This window comes from Clytia hemisphaerica, unplaced genomic scaffold (assembly GCF_902728285.1).
Source record: "Clytia hemisphaerica strain Z4C2 unplaced genomic scaffold, Clytia hemisphaerica genome assembly, whole genome shotgun sequence".
In the NCBI taxonomy this organism is placed as follows: domain Eukaryota; kingdom Metazoa; phylum Cnidaria; class Hydrozoa; order Leptothecata; family Clytiidae; genus Clytia; species Clytia hemisphaerica.
This window is the reverse complement of record NW_027103835.1, coordinates 114,789-141,087: the sequence shown is the minus strand read 5'-3', so window position 1 is coordinate 141,087 and position 26,299 is coordinate 114,789. Positions and strand designations below refer to the sequence as shown.

Sequence of the window (26,299 nt, the reverse complement as noted above, 5' to 3'; positions counted from 1 at the left end):
CTATATTACACCCCTGTATCACAGACCCGCTGGAAACCCATGGGAAAATTTGACAAAAATTTCATCCTCGGTAATTTACCCTGGAATTTCAGCCCCACTGGGAAATTTATATGACAAAATCCATTCACTGGTGAACAGTGCATCTGGGGGGGGGTTCAGGGGGTAACCGATTCCGCAATTCCGCCAATTTTTTCTCCAATTTCCGTCAAACCGTCTTAAATTGAACCAAAATTCCGTCACCGAAAATTCCTTTGAAATTCAATAATTTTGTCGAAAATTCCGCAAATTTTGAATATCTTTTACCAATTCCGAAATTCCGCAAATTTTTTTGCTAAATTCCTTTTTTCCGCACTAAAATTGTCTAATTTTCCGTCTCCATCAGAGAACTCAATTTCCGTAATTCCGTCTAAATTTTCGCCAAATTCCGCCACTCCGTCCGAAAAAAGGGCCGATTCCGCTCCTCCGCCAACCATGAACCCCCTTGAAAAAAGAAAAAGAAAAAAGAACTCTATCAATGCAAAAGGGGCAAAGGATAGAAATTACAAAATTAACAAAAAATAATCAGCAGTTGGTTCGAAATGCAGTGGAGCGGAACCGAATTAGCGGATACCATTGGAGAATAGGGTTTGTGACCGCTAAATGAAAAGTGTCCGTCTTTTATAATCTTTTCAATTCTGTGTTCTAATTTTGGTATAAGTTACTTTAATGGGGTTAATTTTTGCGGGAATTAGATTTCACGGATTTCGCGGATTTGGGTGTCATCATCCGCGAAATTAAGTCCCAACAGAAATTTGGAAAGGCCCTACCCGCGAGATATTTCGAAACAAAAACTCAAAAAATGTGAAATACCTTGTCGTTGTCGGGGAAAGTAACGAAAATTTTGAGGGGATGACGGAGTTTTCCCCCAACGAATTTTTCTCCCATATTTCATCACCCGACCATAACTTTTACCCGATTTTACCCTTTTACCCATAACCCCTACCTAAATTAAATTTTCTTACACTTTTATGAAGCGAAATTAGTGCTTTAAACGTCGAATTACAAGTTATTTTTTTAAAGCTAGTGAAGGAAACCATTTCATTTGGACAATTTAGTTCGATGGAAGTAACTAAATTAAATTGTAAATTTCGTCGGGGAAAAATGACGAATTTAAAATTTTGGTCGGGGGAAAGTGAAAAAAATTCCTCCTAGATGACGAAATTATGTTGCCCCGACAAAAAAACCCGCAACTTATTAAAACAATTGAGTTTAAAGCCCGAAGGGCTAGAGTTCAATTTCTAACCCTTCTCAGGCAAGAATAAGTGAAGCCTTAAAAAATGAGCCGCATTTCTGACGACAGATTGAATCTAGCAATTCCTTTGTTTACGATTGATATATTTTTCGAAAGTTAATGGTAAATTTTAGTTTCAATCTGTCATTTGTGTAAAAACCAGGCAAGCCACTCAAGGCCGCACAACTTTGGTAGGATTTGTTGGCTTCAAATCCTACCAAGGAGATTGACTTCTAGCCCTTCGGGCTTATACTTCATTGATTAAAATTAAAGCTCTTTCATTTCTTCCCCGATAAGGTAAGTACTTTTTGAGTGTTTAATATAATGCATAAATTCGATCTCCTAAAATTCGAATACTCGCCTAATTCGAGCATATTTCACTATTCTAGCTCGAAAAACAAAAATTGTTCAAAAGTAAACCTGGAAAGTCTTTTTTTATCAAATCAGGTTAAAGATATGAAAACTCATGTAATTCGAACAAAATTCTCGGTCCCTTGAGATAATTCGAATTACATGAGTTCAACTGTATTTAAACGACCAACATTTAACAATAAAAGACACACAATCGTGAAAATGTTGTCACCCAACCGAGGCTGCGAGACAGGGGTGTATTAAATATACACAATATTTAATTATGAAGATTAAATTTGCGCGGGAATTACAGAATTTTAATTTAGGCAAAAGTACCTTTTATTTACGTTAGACAGTATTAGACAGTATTTACGTCCGCTCTTTATAGGGAGCGATTTTGCGGGGTCAGAACTGCGGGTTTTTCCAAATCGCTTCAGCCACTTTACCGTCCTCAAAAGTGCAAATACATAAACTCGCTAATCTTTGGTATAAGGGTTGGAGAAGGTCGAGTATATGCAGACCAGATCCGACCGACGGACCCTTGGAGACAAAATTTTTGAAAAAGAAGTTTTTTTTTACGAATGGAATAAGTGACCTTTAGAGAGGCACTTTTAACTTCTCGCTTTTCTTTTTTGTAATACTTAGAAAGACTTGTGGAGGTAAAAAAGAACGGACCTTTTACCGTCCGGCGCATATATCTAGCACTGTCTAATACGTTTACCTAAAAGTAACGAGTAAAAGAACGTTCAGTTTCTGCAAGAAAAATTCATCTTGGCTCTATCGTCGGTTCACAATATTTTATTCAATAGCGATGGGGAAACTTGCCCCCCCCCCACTCTTGCGGCACGCCTTAAATCGCAAAACTCAAAAGTGTCACGTTCCGTTTTTTGAAATTGTCGATAGACTCACAACCCAAACACTTTTTGCTAAGTTTAGACCACATCCTGCATAATAAGCGAGACAAAACCAAATCTTTAAAATTGGTGGTAAAAGAGAAAGGTAAAAACTTTCGAATTATGAAAATTCGAATCACGAACCAAACATTTGGCAAAGCCCTACTTACATTATATAAATTTAAATTTGTCAATGTAAACAGGGTCTTTCACATTCGAAAATGTTTCACTCCAGACACAAATGTAGCGCGCACTGGCGCCCTTGAAAGAATGTGGTGATGGGATCTTTCACAAGAGCTCATTTGACGTGGAACGTGGCAAGGCAAGATCACGACAAAAGAAGGCGGACGATAAAGGTAAGCATATAATTTTTTTAAGGATCGAAATCTATAATGTGAAAGAGTGTGGTCACGGACCTGGTGGTTTGTTTAAAGGAATTTTAATTTTGTTTATTTCCAATAATTCATGGCTTTAATTTGATGTAATCTTTGGACATATCGAAAAACAAAAATTACTAAATATAAAATTAAAAAGCAAAGCGTTCGTTTTTTTCTTCTAAATGACAAATAAAGCTAATGCAGTAGAGTACATTTAGTCATCTACAGTATTTTAGAAAATAGAGCCTGTGATGGTAAAATTAATTTTCAAATCAAAATTTAAAAAATACCTTAAGTGGATAAATTTTGGCGTGGACTTAATTTGGCGATTGAACAAAATACAATTTTTGGCGGGGATTTAATTTGGCGATAGATCAATTTCGTACAGGGCCTATTACAAAATTCGTTTTTCTGTCGGATGGACTTTCGATAGTTTAAGGCTTATTTAATAAAAATTGTATATCCTCAAGCCCTTCTGACTATTGCTTAAAGAAATGTACCTAAGGCAAGATTTGATTCAGGCAAACAGAACAGAAATTCGAGCTATGTAAATTTTTTAATTTATCAAATACTTTTTCTGTCGGAAGGATTCGATAAATATTAGTTTTTTTATTTTCGACAGTAAATTTATTCTTCTATCGAATTTGGATGCAAAAACATCATCACTTTAAGTTTTTTAATTTTTCTACAGTATTTTAGAAAATAGAGCCTGTGATGGTAAAATTAATTTTCAAATCAAAATTTAAAAAATACCTTAAGTGGATAAATTTTGGCGTGGACTTAATTTGGCGATTGAACAAAATACAATTTTTGGCGGGGATTTAATTTGGCGATAGAGGGCCTATTACAAAATTCGTTTTTCTGTCGGATGGACTTTCGATAGTTTAAGGCTTATTTAATAAAAATTGTATATCCTCAAGCCCTTCTGACTATTGCTTAAAGAAATGTACCTAAGGCAAGATTTGATTCAGGCAAACAGAACAGAAATTCGAGCTATGTAAATTTTTTAATTTATCAAATACTTTTTCTGTCGGAAGGATTCGATAAATATTAGTTTTTTTATTTTCGACAGTAAATTTATTCTTCTATCGAATTTGGATGCAAAAACATCATCACTTTAAGTTTTTTAATTTGCTTGATGACTTATCTTTGAAAATAAAAAGGAAAAATTACTTTAAGAAAATATTAATCTAAAAATTTCTATGAAATGTGAAATGGAATAAATCTGTCGGAAGGAAATGTCGGATGGACAAACATTTTCAGAAATTTCAAGATTCTTTACAGTAAGTCGTTTATGGTTCTAGATCATCATAACTATGAGCTTTTTCATATCTGAAAACTATTTTGATGTGAATTGATTGTATTTTTGATAATCGTGCTATGAAAATATTTGTCCATCCGACAGATTAACCTCGAAAAAGTTGTGCACACATTTCACCATACTCAACCCTCTTCATAAAAACTAGTCAGACTTTTTGTTGTTATAACAAAAATTAATACTTTTAGGATGCTTTAAAGATATTTCTTTAATCAAAGGTGTTCCGTGGAGTTCGAAAAATGCATAAAGAGATTTGGGGAAGTCCATCCGACAGATTAATAAATAGTTATTTTTCTAGGCTTTAAGCCATCATAAATGAAGTCATAATAAATTAAACTTTCAAAAACATGATTCATGGAACCACTGAATACAGGAGGGACATTTGAGCCAGTCTTCACTCTCCTCTTCGTAGCTGTAAAGAACTAAACACTTGGCACATGTATTCTTCAATAATGCCAACGACTCAAACTCCCTTTCCTCGTGATGACATTTCAAATTTTTGTCTTGTTGCTTCGATTTTTCGTAAATTTGTTCTGTATATGGGAGATGATCATTGGATAAAAAATAAAAACTGATCTTACAAGCTCCATTTTGTAAGATTTTCCTGTGCCACTTGTGAATTTTGAGCGTGTCAGGGATTTTCGGTGCGGCTTCAATATTTTCTGGCTCTTTGATTAGCATTTCTTCTGTTTGGAAAAGTGATGTTATCGAAGGAACAAATTTACTGGCTGCTTCTTGGAATTCCTTTGCAGAATTTACAATCACCTTATTTGTTTTGACTTTACGGTACACGACGTTTTTAATGGTACCTCCGATTCCGTCCATTGGCCCTTTCCCGTGATGTGCTTCATTGAAATGCCATTCTAAATCTAAATCCGGCCTATATTCAGAAAGGATTTTGAAGACAAAGCGGGAACGAAATTGTGCCCCCATGCCATCACTCCATGCAATCACCTTTGTAAGAGCTATCGATTTCTCAATTTCCTCAATAACCATCTTGACGCATGACATCGAGGCGACTCTTGAATGGTCGCTGCTTTCACTAACGATTGTCAATGATCGTTTCACCAAAGGATCGTCTGAATTATCTGCCTTGTAATACGCGCATGCAGTAAAAATGCTAAAAGACGACTGTCCAAAATAGGCACTCTGGATTTCATCTTGTTGCTTATTACGATAACTCTCACTGTAATCAACGTGGATGATGGCCGTTCCAGGTTCTATATTCTCCTTCATGGCCACGTATGCAGCATGCTAAAAATAATATTTTAATATTTGATACAACATCTTAAGTAATTTTTGCGAGCAAGCCTTTGACAGTATTGTCTTTACTACTTCACTGGGAAAAGGTTCTGACCTGTTAATGAAAATCTCTAGCTTTTAGCCTTTAATTACAAAGAATACGTATATTTAACTAATGATTGTTTTGGTACTTTTGATTTAAAAAAACACTTGACACAAGATGTATATCGAATGCATAAAATGACTATAGTAACATAATAGAATTACCTGTTCTCGCTTGCGATGAATGTGTTTCTTTAGAGTAGCTAGAGACGTTTCCCAGTCTTTAAACAGCTCATCACGAGTCTCCTTTGTCACAGTTGTTTTCTTTATTTTATGGTTTTCTCTGACCCACGCTTTGTATACGAATGTTGGTTTGGAACCACCTTTCTTAGATGTAGCTTCTTCATTTTCACTTTCTTCGCTGTCGTCATTTTCTTCGCTGTCGTCACTTTCTTCGCTTTCATCGTTTTCATTCCAACCATTCAGGATTTTGATTCCGCTGCATTCTCCACATGTACTGTTAATACAGGTCATGTCAGACGCATCACAACAGTACTTTTCCATAATGCTGTGGGGATCGGTTGGATGACCTTTTTTGATACGTAGATAAGCTTTAGCAATGAGGCAGGTATTCTCACACACCTCACAAAGGCAGGAGGTATCTGGAATATCACCTTGAAAGATAATTTGTTTTTTCGTTTTAATGTACTTATACATCTGTCTGAAGGTGAACTTCAGTTGTTTTTTTTCATCGTTTAAAATCTCCAAGACCTCTCTCAATGTCCAAAGTAGATACCGTTTTTGAGCAAACAATTTCTCACCGTTTACTTTGCCAAGATAGACGTGGTCTTTCCGACCAGGGTTGGTGTACGTTATATCCGGTCTTTCAAAAAAATCGTCAAGGTACTTAAGTTGTTCGTCACTAAGGACCTTTTCTTTCCGTCCCCTTTTTTTGCAGAACTGGATGCGCATGTATTTGCTCGCGAGACCTCTGATGACTTCTGATTTTTTGCGAGGGCTTTTCGGTAAAAGCCTCTCGACTTTTTTAACACTTCTTTGCAGTGATTGCTTGGTACGAAAAGCAGGAGGAGTGCTAGAAGATGAGGAAGCTTCATCATTCTGCTGCTGTGCTTCCTCTTGTTCACGCGCTTGTTCATCACGTTTTTTCTTCTCTCGATATTCTTTTTTCCTGTGTCTGTCCTTTGCCAGATGTTCCTTGTACTTTCCAGGCTCTATGTACTTCATGTGACGCAATTTTAGTTTTTTTCGTTCGTTGTCTCCTTTCTTATATTTTTCTGCATTCTTTTCGCGATAGCGCTTCAAATACTCCTTATTCATTTCAGATTTGGATTTGTTTGACTTTGGTCGACCCATATTGACACTCTATTTTACCACAAGTTTGCACGAGTTTACAAAATAACGTTTGAAGGATTATGAATCAAAAAAGTTGAACTTAGTTTTTTAAACACGTAGAAAACATTCGAAAGTAAAAAAAACATTCGATTTAAAATTCGAATGTTTTGCATTGGCTTGATCGGATGTTTTGCATTCGATTGATCGAATGTTGAAGGACTATGAATTAAAAAAGTACTACTTAGTTTTAAACATATAGAAAACATTCGAAAGTAAAAAAACATTCGATTTAAAATTCGAATGTTTTGCATTGGCTTGATCGAATGTTTTGCATTCGATTGACTTTCCCATTTGATGTTAAAGCCCTCTACACATTGAGATAAAAATATATTGGATAGCCAACTTTTTCGAATAAATCACGGCGTAATACTTCAGTTGCCATATACTTGTCATTTGCTATCTGAAAGTGATAGATAAATACCAAAAATAGCATGCTTATTTGCAGTGAGATAAATCTGTCGGATGGACTTTTACTTTTTTCCTAAGGCGAGGAAAAGGGTCACGATAAATCTTTAGCTGTTCTAGATTCATAATACAGTGCAGTGAGGTATTGACTCCAATTAAAACAACAAGCCAGCAGCGTGTCGTAATTTAACAAAGAAGGTGACAGCTATATTTAAGTTGAAGTTTTAGGACTATATTTCTGTCGGACGGACAAAATTTAAGATGCAATTTGTAAATAAATGGTGCAAGTTATAGCTACTGCACCCGTTTTGATTTGTTAAGGCGATCTCAAATTCGATAGATTTCAATTATTTAAAACTACTAAATAACAGAACACCTTTCCTCTCAAACTTTTATTATTTCAAAAATCTGTCGGATGGACAAATCGAACATGATAATATAATAAAAAAAAGTTAAAGTTATTCAAATTTGATGTTGCACCTTATATATATTCTTCATGCTACGGTTTATCATAAGAATGCGTTTTAATTTGTGATTACCAAAGGAAAATCTTTATCTTTTCCCAATATTTGAGCGTCCATCCGACAGATTTTTTTTACGCTTGGGTTTTATGAGTAGACCTATACCAGATTCAAAATATGAACTTTCAAAACAACTATTGGCCCATTACAAAGCCCAATGATCTGTTAAACAGTTTTGGCAAAAATAAACATAAATTTCCACATTTTCAAATTTGGTCCTTAGGTTGACCTATTTCGTAATATGCCCAACATTTGACGGGGTTTTAATTTGGCGAATTGGAAATTTTGTCACATTGAAATGGGTGAAAATTACTCAAAAATATACTAAAAATTGTGATTTTTCACACAATTCTCTTTTTGTTAAATTTGGCAGGGATTTAATTTGGCGAATTGCCGAATTTGGAAATTTTGGCGAGGATTTAATTTGCAAATTTAATCCCCGCCAAAATTTATCCACTTAAGGTAGGAAATTTTACTCAAAAAATTAAATTCTGAAAAACTCTGATACAGTCTTGCTTATAGGCAAAAAACTGTAAAAAAAGAAGTCAACCTTTTAAAACAAGCTTAGATCTGTACTTTAATTGTTTAATCAGTTAATCGTTTCCTTTATGAAAAATATCGGTAGACATTTACAAACGTAAAGTATAAAATCACAAAGATAGGTGTTCCATAAGCCATGGAAAGTCGATGTTTGGCTTTTTCGAAAGTACCCAAGTTTTACCATCATCTTCTCCATACACTGATGGTCTCTCAATTGATTCAGCTAACAAATATCTTCGTTCTGATATTTGATTGTTTGTCAAAATGTAAAACAACCCTAAGTATGGGAAATAAAATGAAAGAAAATAAAATAACAGAAAAAATGAAATAGAAAACAGTACTCAATTTCGAGAGTTTTTAGGGGAAACTTAGCGAGTTTTAGTACTGTTTAAATATTTTAAAAATACAAAATCGCAAAAAACCTGTTTTTCAGGCAATTTGTGATGACGTCTGTTGTGGCATATTTTTTCTGCGCACTTTTGTTTGTAATTTTGAGCTGCGCAGTTTTGCAATTGCACCCTTGCTCACTTTTGCTATTTTTAGAAAAAAGTCGTACATTTTTATCAAATATTTTTCTTTCTGGATTCGTCTTCTTTGCATGATTGACCTTTGTCAAGAATAATTAAAGAATTTTGAAAACCACTTTATAAGATTCACTGAAAAATACACAAATAAGCCGAATTTATAATGAAGAGTTAATTCGAGTTGTACCTAAACAGATATGTTTTTAATGTTTTTTGATTGACTGTGCGCTTTTCATTAACTAAAATCGACTCTATCATGAACCTTTGTTATAACTCTTTCAACTCTTAAATTCAAAATAAGTTATTTTGAATTTAAGAGTTGAAAGAGTTATTAAGTGGAGAAGAATAGGCATTGTTGTATCTCCAAACTTTACCTGTATCGGCATCAGAATATAATTTGACAGTATCTACATCAAGGACAAAAACTTCTGCGTTATCTTTGGCTTTGTTATTGGTCTTGAAAATCCTACGAACGATATGCAAAACATCATCTTGTTCAACACTTTGACACAATGAACCGGCTGACACAGTAAACTCGTCGCCAAATTCGCTTGTGATTTCAATCTTCTTTACCAGAATGCCTGATTCATCTATTTGAAGAGTCGCATTGTTCAATTGGCGGGTTTTTTCCTCGTCCAAAGTGACTGGTTAGATTTTTTTAGACCTTTTTGGTGCTTCCTTCACTTCACCAGTTTTGACAAGGGTCTTCTTACATATCGCGTTGCCTTCGTTATAAGTTTCTGGGAATTGGTTTGTAACGGTACAAAATATAATCCAGTCGAATAGCTAAATATAAATAAAAAATTAGCATAAATTATAAATCTATGCTCCTTCGTGTATAAAGATTTGAAAAAATTATTAGCTTCTTGTATTGATTCAACAATTTATAATATTTATTGGTCAACTTTTGTATTTCGACTTTTCACCGATTTTTTCAAGTTGATAGGGTCTCCCTCTGAGTTAGTGACACAAAGTTGGGGCTCTCTGAATACTTTAGGGTTTTTAAACTAAACGCTTTTTTATAAAACAATTTTAGAAAAACACGATCCTAAAAATTAGCCCAAACCTAGGAAAAAATTAGGAACAATCTGGCTTAGGTCCAGCGAATATTCAAGAACAAACTAAATAAGACTAAGATAGAATCAAGAATGTGTAGATGGTTTAGCTGATGATAAAGGAGAATCATGGGGTTTCTAAAGAAAAATCTGGACTAAATTGAAAGAGAATTTTAACTTTGTGGCAAGTAATCTTGGCAAATTTGGCGAATTTTTTAGAGAACTCGCTAATTCCGCTAAGATTTCTTCCTTTAATGTATTACCTGATATGGCTCCATTACACATCTTTCCATGTGTGCTTTATTATTACATCGACGGCTAATCCATGAATTCATCCTTTCTAGGGGATACATCCAAGATGCATACAATGGACCGAACTTACGCATGTTAAAGACGATGTGATGGCATATGTGAGTCGTTATGTTTGATAGATTCGACGGAAAATCTCGTTCCATCAAAGAAAAAGCTTGGTGGAGGTGCTTTTCCAACCAATCCAATTGATCTTTGTTGAATTTCTTTACAAAGAGATGAGACAGAACGCCAAAGAAGTAAAACAGGATTCGCTGTTGTCGTAATGGTAACATGTCACGTAACGCGAATGACCAGATGTTCTCGACGGTGTACTAAAAAAGGTTGTATTGTTTTATTTCGTAATATTTTTAGGCGATTTCGCGGGGTACTAGGCTTAAATTTGTGTGGACTGGATCTCCAAAATGACCCCTAAAGTTTTATCGAAAAAGTCACTATTAAAGACAATATTGGCAAAAAAGTGAATTGGAAGGGGGCGGGTGGGTAATTATTGAAAAATTCCCTATCACTTAAAGATATTTTGATCTTTAGTGGCTTTGATACCCTTATAGAGTTACAAGAACCCTCCCTTTGCTTTTATTACCTCTTGCCAGCCATGATGATTTTTCAGTGTGTCTGTTGTATGCGAGAATACGTCTCCCTTATATCCGGTATGTTCTGGTGTAAAAAATACGTTTTTCACTCTTTCGTTGGCGACATTGATCTGTTCAGCTGACAAGATGTTATCTGTTTGATGTCTTCTTCTGACGCCGTCGGCCTATTTGACCTAGCAGTGCTCTCATGAACCGAAATCGCCTTTTTTTGAAGTTGCTGGGATAACCAGTGAATGACTCCAGTAACTACTCTCCGAATGGTGTGCATTCCATCAGGCTGGTAATCATCTTGAAAAGCGTGATAAGGTAGATCCATGAACGAATAACTACCTAAATTTGAAAGTGACATAACTTGGCTTAGTCGGCGGATCTTTAAGTCCAAGCTAAACCTTAAAACTCTGTAAAACGCATTCGATATAGGTCGAAATCAAGCTTGTTAAAATGAATGAAAATCGGATCTAACACCAAATTCAAATAAATTTCAAATCTAAGGCAACCACTTTTAAATTCAAAGGTTTGATGAAAGTTTAGTGATACCTGTAATTCCGTTTGCTTTTGAAAATTTAGCTTTTTGCGTTTTGTTCGGCAAGCCCTCGTACTTTTTACGCAGTTCAAGTTGATCAGCCGTTGTCATGGCTTCAGCTTTTTCCTTTTCCTCCTTTTCACCAGGGAAGAGAGTCGATTTTCTTAATGGGGATTCTTCTGGAAGGAACTTTCTGCTGCCCTGGTACTCAGTCTTCTTGCAAAATTTACAATATTTACCAGCATTTTTGCACCATGGACAAGCCCTCAAACCACCTATGAAAAAAAGACGTTTCAGAGATTCAACAAACTAAAATATTCAGAGGATGCTCAAAAATTTGGATTCTTCCCGCCAGCTACTGGAACTCGTACGATTGACACCGAGTTGTAATTTTTTAGGTACGGGATAATTACGGGATTGTTGTCTGCGTAACGGTGAACTTAGGGAAATCTTGATAACCATAGACATTTCTAAAATTGAAATTACCTTGGGCTTGATTGTGCTTGACCTTTGCTATCGCTGGAAAATCAAAGATGAACTGGACCAATTTAGTTTTTGATGAAACTTCTTTCGTCTTCATGTAAAACGAGCAATCATCCAATTCTTGCAACTCCTCTACAACCAATTCCAAATAAGGCTCCAAGGTGTGCGGCTCCTTTTTCCCATTACCAGGAATTATTCCAAGAAGCTGAATACCGGTAAATGATTTCCGAAATTCAGGTGGAAAATTCAAAATCTGAATCATCAGTGGCCACATCGAGTAAGATTTGTTTTGTGAGCGCGATGGATTCATACCATCTGTGCAAAACGGGAGTGCAACGCCTGAAAGATTAAATTTTGTAAATAGACCTTGTAGACCTCTTCTCAAATGGTTCAAATTTTATAGACTGCCCTTACTTAAAACTCTGCACATTTTTTGATGAGTTTTTCTGGTTGTAGTCATAAACTGAGACAAATCTTAACCCACAATTTGAAACCCGCCACATTTTTGCATTTTATAATAAAACTTACCTAGTTTGCCTTCGAACAGTCCATCCTTGGCAAACCACTCCGATTTCCATGTATCGGTATCCTGAATGTCCCTAATCCACTCATCGTCTTTTGATTTTGGCTCGTGTTTAGAGGACATCGGACTTGCCAACATACGGGCGATTCGAGGACCAAGAGGGAAGTATGTGAATGTTCTTCTTGCATTCTCAGAAGCATCATAACGGTTTTGGTTACAAACCGGACATGTCTTCAAATCAGCATATTCTTTCCGGAAAAGAATACAATCATTCACACACACGTCGTACCTCTCCATAGGCAACAAGAAGGTCTGATAAGCTCCATAGCCTCTTGGTAAGAACCAGGCATCTTGTTGCCTTCCGGGAGCGTCAAATTTTTGTCATTTCGAAATATTTCGGACAGTTCTTCTTTTGAGGTGAAAGGGTGTGCAACAAAGGTTCGAAGTTTTATAAAAATCGCTTCCAAAATACTTAATTTCGATCCCGGATAAAGTTTTTCTGTAGCCGCATAACTTTCGGAGTACATCTTCTCGTCATAATATACTTTTCTCGTATATTCCTTTGTTGTTTCCAATTTTCATTTTCGTTCCGCACGAAGCATATCAACATCTTGTTTTTGATGTCTTTGAAATTGCTTTGGAGATAGCACCTTCCCGTTGCACTGGTTGCTCTGGCAGTAGCATTGCTTGTAGCCTAAGGAAAATTTTTTTCTAAATTAGATTCTAATATAAGATAGAAGATGCGGAAAACATCCCAAACTATAGCTATACAGTATTGATGTCAGGATAAAGACCCATTTATTAGACCAGCGGCCGGTCGAGGTACTGAATTGTGTCACTCCGTAGGGAACCCCATAACTCAGGGCAGTTTTTGACATTGTGCTCCCAATAGGGCGTAGAACTGACAAAACTAACGATTTGGACTCAAAATATTGAAAATCATCGATAGTTTTTGCTGCATCGGCAGGTTTTCAGCATGTTTACCCACATTCTAAAATGAAATATCTTGGGATCTAGACATCAAAATATAACAAACTGCAGGGGGGGGGGTCGGTACTCAAATCCAAGACATATTATGAGTACTACAAGGTTTTTTGACGATTTTTGACATACCCCCACAGGGGGGGGTCAGGGTCCAGGATACCAACCCAGGGCCCAAAAACCTGACTTTTCGAGATTTGAAAGTAGTAGACACCACCACCCCCTAAATTGGTATCAATACCAACTTGAAAATCCCAATTTTCTAAAAAAGGGGGGACCCACCCCCCTAAATTGGTATCGATACGAACTTAAAAATCCCTATTTTTCTGAAAAAGGGGGAGCCACCCCCCCCCCCTAAATTGGCAATCAGTAAAAATGCAAAAAGTTATATGCATAAGATACTGCATACAAGGGACGCTAAACAGAATCTGTGGATGTTTTTATTCAAAGAACATTCCTCTTATGAATCACTTATATTATGTACCACACTTTAGACTCCTGAAAATGAAAACAAGTTTTTCTCATTCTAACACAACGTAAATTAAGTTTTTTGAACTAAATTGGCAAAATGTATAAAATTCAGAGTCTTTGTAACATTATCCTATATGATGAGCGCCCAGGGGGGGGGCGTACTTAGGCAAAAATGGATGATGGGTAAGTGCGGACGGTAAGGGTTGGTCTTTTCACCTTTCAAAGTCTCTCTAAGGGTCGGAAAAATCAGAAAGTTTTAAATTAGTCTCTCTAAGGGTCGGAAAATTCAGGAATTTTAGGAAATTTTTTGATTTCCAGAGAAAAAGTTGTAATAAAGTCTCTCTAAGGGTATGACTTTTTTCAAAAATCGAAAAAAACATTCAAAGAGTCTCTCTAAGGGTCACCTTTTCAGCAAAAATCAGTCTCTTTAAGGGTTGGTTTTCAGAGGTCCCGTTCGTACATACCCCTCATTCGCCAACCTTAGTACCCCCCGGATGAACGTTATGTACAGAAAAATTTTATCACAACTAAAAAAGTTCTAAGATCTGCTAAGACTTGATTCAGTTTGTTCAACTCTAGTTTTGAATGAATTTTGGTTGATTGAAAGGATTGAGAGCAGCAAAAGTTAAATAAAAATTTAATTTCAATTATAGAATGAAGAATGCTTTTATATGGAATCAGGGTATAGTGTAAACGATTCAAATAAGTTTTTATACTTACATTATACAACATTTTAAGTCAGATACCAAATTCAGCAAAAATTAAAAAAAGGGCGACCCACCCCCTCATTTTGGTATCGATACCAACTTGACTTTTTGAAATTTGGAAAAAAAAATTGACACCACCCCCCGGCCCTGGGTTTGGTATCTGGATCCTGACCCCCCCCCCTGACCCCCACCTAATTTTTGAAAAAGGAATTTTAGTACTAAAATTATTTTGACATTTTAGCATAGTGACCACCTAAATAAGGCTTATTTTGGAATTCGGTTCGAAGAATGCGGGTCTTTGGACTTACAACAAAATGCCAACTCTGGTTATTTAGTCTGTCAAAGAACCTGATCTATCTCTATCTACTCTAGATAAAGACTCAGAAACAGTCAAGACACTTTTGCTCTGCTCTACTTTAGTTATTGCAAAGATGGATTGGTTATTTTTCACCTCTAATTTACAGCTTGCTACTTCTTTTCTATCCAGTTATCCACGGTTCTTTACAAAAAACAAAGCATTCATTTTGGAGTGCAATTTTTAAACATGGAATTTTGAGAGCGGATGAAATCAAAGTCAAATTCCCAGGGGGCTGAAATTCAGGGGTATTTTACCACCGGGGTTAAAATTTTTGCTTAATTTGTGACACAGGGACGTATTTAGATCTTATATAGAGAGTTTTTATTTTTTTCATTTTGCCTAAAATGCTCAGTCAATAGTTAAATTTCCTAAAATTTGGTGATTTTTAGTAGATTTTACCCCACCTAATTTAGGATTTTAGTACACATGGTACTAAAATGCTTTTAGGCTTTTTTTGTAATACCACCACGTCACTAAAAGTCATGATGTCTGAAATTTTAGTACCAACCCCCCCCTCTGCAAACTGTACCATTTTATTTGGATTGCCTATGCAGCAGCGAGATTCATTTTTTATGCAAATGTTCCCAACAAAATGCTGACATCATTGGCAAAACGCCCAGAACGATAGGATTCTTTTCGAAAAATTAATACAGCCCTGTCTCTGTGACCCAGTGGGATCTACCCCACTGCTGGCCACCCCAATGAAAAATTAGTTAGAGGGGGGTCCTGTTTTCCGTATTTTCAAAGAGCGATGACTTCATCAGGTGAATTTGAAGCTGAATCAAAACTTCTATACTTAAACAAAAGAGTTAAAAAACCCAGCCATTCTCGAAATAAAAGCATGAGAATTTAGGTAATCTATTCTTACACCCACGCACATAGTGCGGAAAGGGGTCTGATCCCCCCCCTTCTTGGCATCCCCCCAACCTTTAAAAATATCTATCCCCCAAGGATTTTGGGCTAAATTTTTTATGGTAAAAAGGGAAGGGAAACAGTAAAGAAAAATTAAGTCTGGCAAATATATACCACTTTTTAGTGAAAATAAACTTCCTTTCATGCAGACTAAATTTCATAACAGTGCTGGAAAATAATCTACAATATATGTAAGCCCCCCCCTTCTTAAACGATCCTCCCCTGCTTGCTATCCCCCCCTTTTTAGTGAAAATTCTAATCCCTCCCCCTTCTTCACTTTTTTGGAAGGTGTCATCCCCCCCCCTTAAAAAGGGGGGGGGGGTTCGAACTATGACGCAGCTCTATTCTTGGCCGTTGGAAGCTCCCTTGCCCTTGACCTTAAGTGTACTACGTCTCATTTTAAAGTGAAATGGCATGGCTCACCTTTTTTGAGTTTGTTGTTTAAAATTTCACTCATTGTTCCTCATTGTATTTCAATCTTCTTTCACGATTCGGTGTAGTGATTTCAGTCTACGCTTCAAAGGATACCATTTTTGTGTTCGAAATTTCGAATCTTGCTGACGTAAGTGATTTCGAATGTTTTGATTTTGTTCTGCAATCACCGAAAGTCAGCCATTCTTTGGTTTCACGTGGCTCTCTCTGTTTTATCACATTCTCGATCTTTATCAAGACGTCACTGTTGTTCAAATTTCTATTGTTTTTGGATTTTGTTTGATTTGTTTTTATAATGGATTCTTCTTTTTATGGTTATGGAAATTCTGCTTGTAATAACAACACTGGAATTGACTTTGAATTGGATTGTTTCCTAACAAAATATGGATACGCCGGTCCTAGATGGCCAAAACTCCATCAAAATCCTTTGCAAGACCTCTCCGTTATCACGTTCCTGCGAAACTATTTCGTGAACAAGGAAAAAGAAGCGTGGCAAGCCACATCAACACCACCCACAACGCAGTCATCAGCGAATAATTTCAATAATGCAGACTACTTTCATAAAAGTTCTGGAGCTCATCAAATGTTAATGGTATTATAAAAAGTCTTAATTCTGAAATTGCTAAAGTGTCTTAAGGTTCATTGAAAATACAGTCTCGCTAATTTTTTCGAATTACAGAAAGCATTTAATGAGGGTTTCCCTTCGGAAAGGGACTTTTTTAGAATTTGAGAATGTCTGTCTGTCTGTGTGAGTATTTCCCAAAAACTTTGGGGCAACCTCGAGACTTCAAAAATCATCGGATTTGGCACACTTGTTCCTTGGGTGAATGTATCTGGGTTTTTTTGTTTTTGTTTTCAAAAATTTCGAATTTTGGGGCCTGGGGGCGAGTTTTTCGCCAAAACGAGGCTAAAACTTGGAGGCAGCCTGGAGACTTCAAAAATTGTCAGATTTGATTGAAATTTGGCACACTTGTTCCTTGATCGAATATCTGTCGGTGTTTTTTTCATTTTTGAAAACTTTTGATCTTTGGGGCGTGGGGACGAGTTTTTTTGACAAAGCGATCTTTGGTGACTTCAATAATGAGTTTTAAAGCTAGTTTGTTTTGCTACAATCGGGCCTTTGAATAATCAGAAGCTACTGAAGTTGAGTTGCACACGTTCGACTATTATACATAATTTCAAGTTATAGAAAGATTCGATTAAGAGAAGTTCAAATTAGCGAGGGACCACTGTAGATCGAATGGCCTTAGAGGGCAATCTTCAACCTCTTTCAGGAAGGAAAAAGTGAAGCCCGACGGGTTGTTATGTCTTTTTGTTCGAGTTTCAAGACCACATTTCCCATCCAAAAACTACCCCTTCGTGGTAAAATTCAATGATAAATCGTTTAGGATCCGGGGTTACTTATAGCTCTTTGGAAGGGTTCCTAGTAGAAAATCGTTTCTGTGAGGGTTGTAAAATTTGGTCTATCTAAAAGCCGGTTTTCAGCAAAGGTTCGGTCTGGACATAATCGACAATCTCGAACCCTAGTACCTCTCCCCAGTTAATAATCAGTGGAAGGGGATACACCGGGTGAATAGCAGGAGCATTTTTATACTTGATTCTTTGATTCCTCTTTTTGATTTTCCAGGGCGTGCTCTCTGGAGAAATTTCAGATCAGAGCAGTCTTAAAATGAAAAAAGACAACAAGACCGCAAGGAAAGAGCGAAGAAAAGTCGCGGCATCAGTAAGTATATTTTCTTTGGTCCGATATTTACTTTCATTATGGTTCATTCCCTTAGGGCTCTTTACATCATAAATCTGTTTAGTTTATTATAAGAATACAAGAACTTGAAAGCTCAGCGATGCTTAGGTAGAGGGCTTGACAAGGCTGTAAAATGATTATAAGGATGCTTATATCCCATGCAAAATTACAGAGAAATTCCGAAAATCCGTAAAATCCCACCCGAAAACAGGCAAAATTAGAAGGCTAAGGTAATGCTTATCATATGCTTAATTTTTAAAAATTCATAGACTATTCGAACATTGAAGATGTCAGAAAGCGTAAAGGACGAGCGTAAAATTGCAGCTAAACTTGGCTTAAAAATAAGAAAAGAAAGATTTGACGAAAAAGAAAAGTAAGAAACATGCTTTTTAGTTTTCTGAAATTGTCATTTATGATATGTTACAAGTCAGTTTTTCTGTAACTTCTTAAAAAAGGCAAATAATTAATCCGTAATTCTGCACCCAACTTATCTTCTTCTCTTGTATATAAGTAAATGATTATGCCCAAGGACCGAAACTTTTGCGCCAGATTTATGAATTTTCGGTAGATTACCCCTATTTTGAGGAAGTAGCGAGATTATGTATCGGAGATATTCTACGGCTACGGTTGCGGGGCTGTCCATGCGGGTCGTCACCAAAGGCGACATGTCATTGTCTACTTTGCTCTGTACGGGAAAAACACCGTATAAGCAAAGTCGACATAATGCCGTACGTCAAATATCGAACTTGCTTTCACCTGCCATTACTTGCCTTACTCGCCATTTCCAAAATAGCCTCCTCAATGTAGGTGGTTCAATTTTATTGTGGAAACTAGTAAGTGAAAGAGACTGATTTACAAAATTCAAATAATTAGTTTCCCACTTTTATTTACAGGCTAATTGCTAGTCAACTTGGAATCAGTCAAAGGCAATTACAGCTGCAGAAGAAACAGAAGCTGTTGGATTCGAACGGCAATCCCGTACAACCATCTGCTACCTCATCTGCAGTCACAACTGTCACTGCTACCTCCAACCTTTCTGTTAATTCTGATGTCTCTGATACCTCTTTTTCCACTCTTACTGCCATCTCCGATTCCCCTCTTTCCTCGGCTCTCTCTTTTGCTCCTTCTGTTTCTACAGCCTCCAACGTCTCTGACGTCACCTCTGTCTCTGATTCCCTAGCTTCCACTACTACTTCCATTTCTGATGCCCCACTTCTTTCCTCTACTTGCTCTGTTGCTCCCTCTGTTTCTACCTCCTCTGTCTCTGATTCCCTAGCTTCCACTACTACTTCCATTTCTGATGCCCCTCTTCTTTCCTCTACTTGCTCTGTTGCTCCCTCTGTTTCTACCACCTCTGTCTCTGATTCCCTAGCTTCCACTACTACTTCCATTTCTGATGCCCCTCTTCTTTCCTCTACTTGCTCTGTTGCTCCCTCTGTTTCTACCACCTCTGTCTCTGATTCCCTAGCTTCCACTACTACTTCCATCTCTGATGCCCTCTTCTTTCCTCTACTTGCTCTGTTGCTCCCTCTGTTTCTACCACCTCTGTCTCTGATTCCCTAGCTTCCAATACTACTTCCATTTCTGATGCCCTCTTCTTTCCTCTACTTGCTCTGTTGCTCCCTCTGTTTCTACCACCTCTGTCTCTGATTCCCTAGCTTCCAATACTACTTCCATCTCTGATGCCCCTCTTCTTTCCTCTACTTGCTCTGATGCTCCCTCTGTTTCTACCACCTCTGTCTCTGATTCCCTAGCTTCCACTACTACTTCCATCTCTAATGTCCCACTTCTTTCCTCGAATTCTTCTGTTTCAAAAAGTGACAAGTGGTACCACAAAATTGACAGTTACCCACCCTTAAGATTGCACGTGGGTATGAATGTCGCCGTTGCGTACAAGCGGTTAGAATTTGCACGCGTGGTGGAAGAAGCCGAAATTGACGACCACCTAAACGAGGTGGTGAAACTTGAGTATTTCGAGATTACGAACAAAAAAGAGGGCAGAATCAGGGAGAAGAAGAGGAGACCACTCGTCACGAAGGACGAAACATATCACATCTTGCAGAGAATCTCTTTGAAAAAAGATGAAAACAACGAGTACCTGATCGACAACTATGATGAAGTTCAAGAGCATTTCTTACATTATTTATCGTTATAAAAAATTTAAAAAAAAAAGATCAACACTGAAGCTCAATTTTGTCATTTAGTCTGTACTTGTTTTTGGGGTTAAAATTGTGCTCGGATCCTATTATTTTAGGCGTACAAACTTTCGCAAGCAGAAACTTTCGCGAATGGCCCTTTCTAGAAAAGAAATTTAAATTCGCGATAAGGGCTAAATTCGCGGCAATCACAAAAGTTTCTGCTCGCGTAATATTGTACGCCTAAAGTAAATCCTATTAAACCCCGAAGGGGGAAAGCGTACGGGGTTTGCGATTTCCGAAATACCGAATAATTTTGCTAAAATTTCCGAGATTCCGTAAAAAAATGCTTGCAATTCCGATACCGATTTTTGGGGGGTATTTTTCCTCTTTTTGACTAATTTTTCATTAAATTTGACTTTTCATGTATGAATTCCGAAGAAAGGGGGATAAAAACTTTATAATACCGAAATTCCAAAGCAAAAATTCATGGATTTCCGATACCGAAGGAATTTTGCCCGATTTCCGATATTCCGAAGAAAAAAGGATCGATTTCCGCCATTCCGAAATATCGTACTCCCTGTCCCCCCGAAGAAGGATTCATGAAAGAAAGATATGTTAAGTTAAAAATCAAATTCGACCACTAAAACTCGTCCCCAAGTCCAAAGAAACGATGTTAAATATAACCCGAGGGATCAATAGTGCTAAAGTTCAGTCAAATCAATGTCGTGCTTAAACGTTAAAGACTCGCCCAAGTGATTTACCCAGTGGGGGAGGGTGCTATTACTGAGAGTAGGTATAAGTACTTTCATCGGTGAGTCTCTCCTTTGGCTACCATCAGTAATGTAATAAAACACCCCTGTCTCACAACCCCGGTAGAACTTTTTCCAACAGTGGGGATAAAAATTTATATCGAAATCCCAATGGGGATAGAAATTCTATTGTTCCCGAGCTTAAAATATCCATTAGTGGGGATGGTTTTGGACAGCAAATTTTTGCATTGAATTTCAAATGGGGATGAAATCAAAGTCAATTTCCCAGTGGGGCTGAAATTGTAGGGTATTTTGTCCACCGGGGACGAAATTTTTGCCAACTTTTTCAGTGGGGCTGGGGTCCCAGTGGGTCTGTGACACAGGGGTGTAATAAAGCATTTGTTGCACGGGGACGATATTAGCACAAAATCCCACTAAGTCGAAATAATGAAATGGTAAGAATCCCTGGGTACAAGGCTGCGGAAACGGTTGTTCTTTTTTCCGCTCAAAGCAAGGATTTTAACAGGGTGAAAGTCGATACTGTTTGAATAATTTGATCTTTAGAAACTGAAGCTAGGTCACATTTAGATTCTGAAATGTCTAAGTCTTACAGGTCTTTCGGCCGTTTGTGTAGGTCTACGGCCGCTGAAAACTGACAGCACATTAAATATTTAGGTTTCGGGTCGTTAACGTAGGTCTTCGGCCACTGGAAAACCACAAGTCTTTTTGACTTTCTTTTGACTTTTCTGACTTTCAAAAGTTCTTTGGCCGCAAGCCTGGGTATTCATTCGTTGACGGAAAAAATCCACGACGGTGACCAAGAACAGCTCAAATCATAGATCGAACACATAAGAGTAAGAGCATGGATGAATGAGGCTCTGAAGCTTAATTAATTATATTGGAATTTTGAACTTTTGAACTATATTTTCCATAGTGAAGTGTTATTAGTATTATATCAGAGTGGCTGAGGAAGCAGAATAGGGGGCGGCAAATACGATATGTTAATGGTGACCTAGGAATTTTAATGCCCTTAAACTAAAGTCTTGATAAGGCTAGTTGTCGTTTCTAATTATTTATTCAAATGTAAACTTTTTACACTAATTTTAAATATAACTTGATATACACTAAAATTTTCTAACAAAAATACATATCTTGCACCATCAAATGTAAACTTTTTACACTAATTTTAAATATAACTTGATATACACTAAAATTTTCTAACAAAAATACATATCTTGCACCATCAAGTTTCTCTCGTTGTTTATTCAAATGTAAACTTTTTACACTAATTTTAAATATAACTTGATATACACTAAAATTTTCTAACAAAAATACATATCTTGCACCATCAAGTTTCGCTCGTTGTTCCATATTAGGATTTCATTACGCAGATTGTCATTGTTAGTCGCTAGTTTTGTATTTTCTTCAGTGTATATAACTGCACTATATTCCTTACCTGAATTAAAAAAAAGCTATTTTTACGTACATGACTCAATATTTCTGCATATCTTAATAATTTAATAACTTATTGATTTTGTGCCGTCAGAAATGTTATTCTTTCTTCCCTTGTATGGCAAGAAAATTTATAATTCAGAATAAGAATGGCCCACTCGCTTAAAAGTAGGGAAATTGAATGGTGTACAGAGGATTCAAAGCTGTTATTCTAACTATGAAGAAAATGGTTAATAAATCGCAACTAAACAGAGGCAAAAATTGGAATATAATTTCCCACCAGGGACGATATTATAGCCAATTTTTCCAATGGGAAGGGTTCCCCCAAGGGGTCTGTGAGAAGGGGGTGTAATGGAAAGTGCGAACAAGGTCAAATTGGTTTTTTAAAAATCAAATGTAGATATAAGCCCCTCGGATTCCAATTTTAAGCGCAAGTTAAGTCAACTTGGGCTTAGCATTTCGAATCCCGATGGTAAGCCCATGCTCAGTCTCTTAAATTCTCTACTGTCAGCCATTACCCCAATGCAAGGTGCGAACTAGGTCAAATTTGTTTTTTTTTAAATCAAATATAGATATAAGTAAGCCCCTCGGATTCCGATTTTAAGCGCAAGTTAAGTCTCAAAACACTGAAAATTCAAAACCGCGGGGTTCTATGATGATCTATCAATCATGTCTATATATCCTCTTCGCTATGCCTTCAACTGATGGTTTCAAATTACTTACTTACTGACTATGTAGATTCTCCTTGCATTCCGAACTCGATTGAGCCTCCTCATTTTCAGAACAACCTCTTTCTCTTATCATATTCTCATATCTGTGCTGCACACTGTGAATCTGTAAAGGAATTTTTAATGAATGAAGATAGAATCAATATAATCTCGGGTAAGCCGGGGGCGGGGGTCGGAAAAAATGTCCTGGGTGGAACATATTTTAAAACAGGAAGCTAATTCAGCAGAATTAGGGCAAAAGCGGGAACTTTCAAAAACATTTTCCCATAAAAATTAATAAGCAGGGAAGGGTTGGAATAACAATGTCCTGGGTGGAAAATTTTTGAAAAGTTAATTAGCGGGGGACGCTTATTAGGTACTCGCCGAGTGTAGTTATGAACCTGAAATTCCTGACTTTCACTGGGGACGAGATTTTGGCCAATTTTTCAAATGGGAAGGGGTGTAAGAATGTTTTAAAAGGTATGCCTACCATGACTTATTATTATCAATAGAAACAACCATCACTTCATTTTCTCTGCACGGTGCTTTTATTTCTGACTGAGCTTGGATCTTTCTTCTATCCTGTTTAAAAATAAGACGGATTGTGAATAAAAAAAGACTATCATATGATAAAATTGATCTCCATTTGAAATCCCGCCTGTTTATGTGCTAATATTAAAAAACTCAATTTGGAGGAGACATGGTTAATTTGTTAAATTCTGAATCGGCTTTAAGTTTTACTCAAACTATAAGCAGTTTCTTTGCATGGTCAGTTTGCTGCATTTCAACATAACTGTATTGTGTTCCCTGAAACAAAAAAAAACTACCGCGAGTATCAAATGTTTCAAAGAAGTTTCACCGGGGCTGTGAGACAGGGTGTATAATAACCCTACGCTATTAAAATATGAACTCGCTAACATGCCACTTTGTTAATAAGAATGGTGTTTATCCATTTCATCATAGACATTCTGAAATTTTGGGAAAAATCAAAATCTAAACTTTTCTTACATAGCATTTTTGTAAAAGAAGTTTTTGAAAATTGGACATTTACAGTTAAAACGGCTCTAAAATTGGCATTCTTTAAGTTCTGCTGGCCAAACGATATATTCTTAGCATATCCTTAATCTTTCGGCCACTTTCATCATGAATATTCTTATAAAGTGGGTATAAAGTATTCTTATTCAAGAAAAAACGTGTATTTGTTTCAAATTTATAAGCAAAACTTGAAGGTCATCAATTATCTATAAGGAATTGCTTTGACGATATTCCAATTATCAGTAATTTCAATGTTAGCTTTATGAAAAGTTTTACTGAAATTAAAAAAAATCACATGCACTCATGAGAAGAGGACACAATTTATAATATTCACAACCAAGTAAAAGCGTCAATCTAAAAGTATTTTTAATTTCTAGGAGTCCTAGGATATGCTGTGTAAAACTTTGAAGTTATCATTTTCGTTTTATTTGAAGCATTAACAAATTGAAATATATTTTAAATGCTGCAATGATGATATCTAGAAACACTTTGTGAACGCTTTTTAAACGATCTCATTTCTTAAGTATTCGGAAGGCGTTCTATAGGAACACTTTATGAACGCCTTCAAAAATCCCCTATCTGGAAGCATTCGGAAAACGTTCCAAATGATCACTTTAGGAACGCTTTTAAAGATCTCCTAACTAAAGCATTCTGAAAGTGTTTTTAACGAACACTTTAAGAACGCTTTTAGAGATCTCCTTTCGGAAGCATTCTGAAAGCGTTCTGGGACGAACACTTTAGAAACGCTTTTTTATATTAAGCTTCAAAAGCGTTCGAAAAGCGTTCATTTCGAACACTTTAGGAACGCTTATGAAGATGTTCTTTCTAAAGCATTCTGAAAGCGTTCTTTACGAACACTTTAGGAACGCCTTTTAAAATATTTTTTAAAAGCATTCGAATAGCGTTCATTACGAACACTTTACGCACGCTTTTATCTGATCGCCTTATAAAGCGTTCCTTAAGTGTTCGCAAAGAACGCTTTAGAAACGCATTTCGACAAAAATGCATCCAAATGTCCAAATAGAACGCTTTTCCTGATAGTAGTGTTATATGAAAGACCCGGAAGATGCCAATAATGGGGTTATTTTGTCAAATTTGGTTAATTTTCAAGGGGTCCTAAAATTTCAGAATGTTAAAACTATTAACCTCGGTTCTGTAATTGAGGAGGGTGGTGAAATGTTAGAATGTCTGGGGTAGAAACTGTGGACCTTAAACAAATTAACAAATTGAATGATAAATAATAAATTCATCTAACCTCTACATAAATACTCCACTGCTTCCGCACCAACAGTGCAAGATTTGCTGCGTTCGAAAATGTTATAATGTGTGTTAGCTGTCTTTTCAATATGAGACATAAGGACGGATATTTCCTTTATTTCCTTGCCTCGACCTTGCTGATATTGATTTTCGTATGTGATTAATGTTCTTCGGGATTTCTCGTCCTTCAAAGTTTCCGCTTTTTTCCCAAACCTTATGGAAAGCCTTTGACGGATCTGAGTCTTGCAATGCTTTACTGCCCCAAGTAACTAACACTTCATCACAACTTGGATTCAACTTTGGTCTGATTATGTCAACGAAAATTTTCAGATTTTCGAACGTTTCTGGCCTGAGGTGGACTGGAGCAGCACCGTACACCTCGACCGTTTTGTGGTCCCAGACAGGTATCTTATAGAAGCCGTCTTCATGAAACCTACCCTTGAGTTCGTTCATTTTCATATGTGTTGATACGCCACTCCGGTGAGCGTTAGCTAATCCAATCTCTACAATCAAATAATTCCGGGTTGCCGTCAACTCTGATCTCTTCAAAGTTTTGCTGGGATCCTTCTTAAATTCTTGAAAAAATAGCAAGGGCTTTTCCTTCACTTTCAAACAACACTTGCTCTCTTGTTACTATCATCTGTCTCTCTTCGGAGTCTATTTTGTGTTTCTGCAATTTGTCCTTTTTGTTGAGTTTTTTTTCCATTGTGCAAGTAATTTTTCGGTTCTGACAATAGCACGCTCATCTAGATCATGATACTTGCATTGAGCTAAAAACTGGAGAAAATCGATAAGCGAGGACAAAAAGGTTTTTATTGTCCCCAGTAAATGTTTTCTCTCCTCGCAATGGCGCATATACTTCAAAAGAAGAGTGTCACTTCTGATGATGGCATTTAAATCATCTTTGATATTCAAAAAATGTAGAATTCTTTTGACATCACCTGAAACTGTTTTCATAGTCCTTTCTTTTCTTCCGC

At 36.6% G+C, this 26,299-nt stretch overlaps 2 protein-coding genes across 2 annotated transcripts; one reads left to right on the top strand and one right to left on the bottom strand.

The window, feature by feature from the left end:
- Positions 1-4,240: 4,240 nt before the first annotated feature.
- LOC136807025 (uncharacterized) lies at positions 4,241-6,538 on the bottom strand. Its single transcript, XM_067063595.1, has 2 exons — positions 5,719-6,538; positions 4,241-5,463 (listed from the first exon to the last, which is right to left on the bottom strand). Exons 1-2 carry the CDS (start codon positions 6,463-6,465, stop codon positions 4,549-4,551), a joined length of 1,662 nt encoding a protein of 553 aa, XP_066919696.1. The 5' UTR covers positions 6,466-6,538; the 3' UTR covers positions 4,241-4,548.
- An 11,262-nt stretch (positions 6,539-17,800) lies between these two features.
- On the top strand, positions 17,801-19,547 carry LOC136807051 (spore coat protein SP96-like). Its single transcript, XM_067063619.1, has 3 exons — positions 17,801-17,966; positions 18,254-18,357; positions 18,878-19,547. Exons 1-3 carry the CDS (start codon positions 17,913-17,915, stop codon positions 19,545-19,547), a joined length of 828 nt encoding a protein of 275 aa, XP_066919720.1. The 5' UTR covers positions 17,801-17,912.
- Positions 19,548-26,299: the final 6,752 nt, after the last annotated feature.

Excerpts from the sequence above, each read along its gene's own strand:
- LOC136807051 (XM_067063619.1), top strand. The coding sequence starts at position 17,913 with ATGAAAAAAGACAACAAGACCGCAAGGAAAGAGCGAAGAAAAGTCGCG. Across the intron at positions 17,967-18,253 it reads GAAGAAAAGTCGCGGCATCA|ACTATTCGAACATTGAAGAT; the intron begins GTAAGTATATTT and ends AAAAATTCATAG. Across the intron at positions 18,358-18,877 it reads AGATTTGACGAAAAAGAAAA|GCTAATTGCTAGTCAACTTG; the intron begins GTAAGAAACATG and ends TTTTATTTACAG.
- LOC136807025 (XM_067063595.1), bottom strand. The coding sequence starts at position 6,465 with ATGCGCATCCAGTTCTGCAAAAAAAGGGGACGGAAAGAAAAGGTCCTT. Across the intron at positions 5,464-5,718 it reads TTCATCGCAAGCGAGAACAG|CATGCTGCATACGTGGCCAT; the intron begins GTAATTCTATTA and ends TATTATTTTTAG.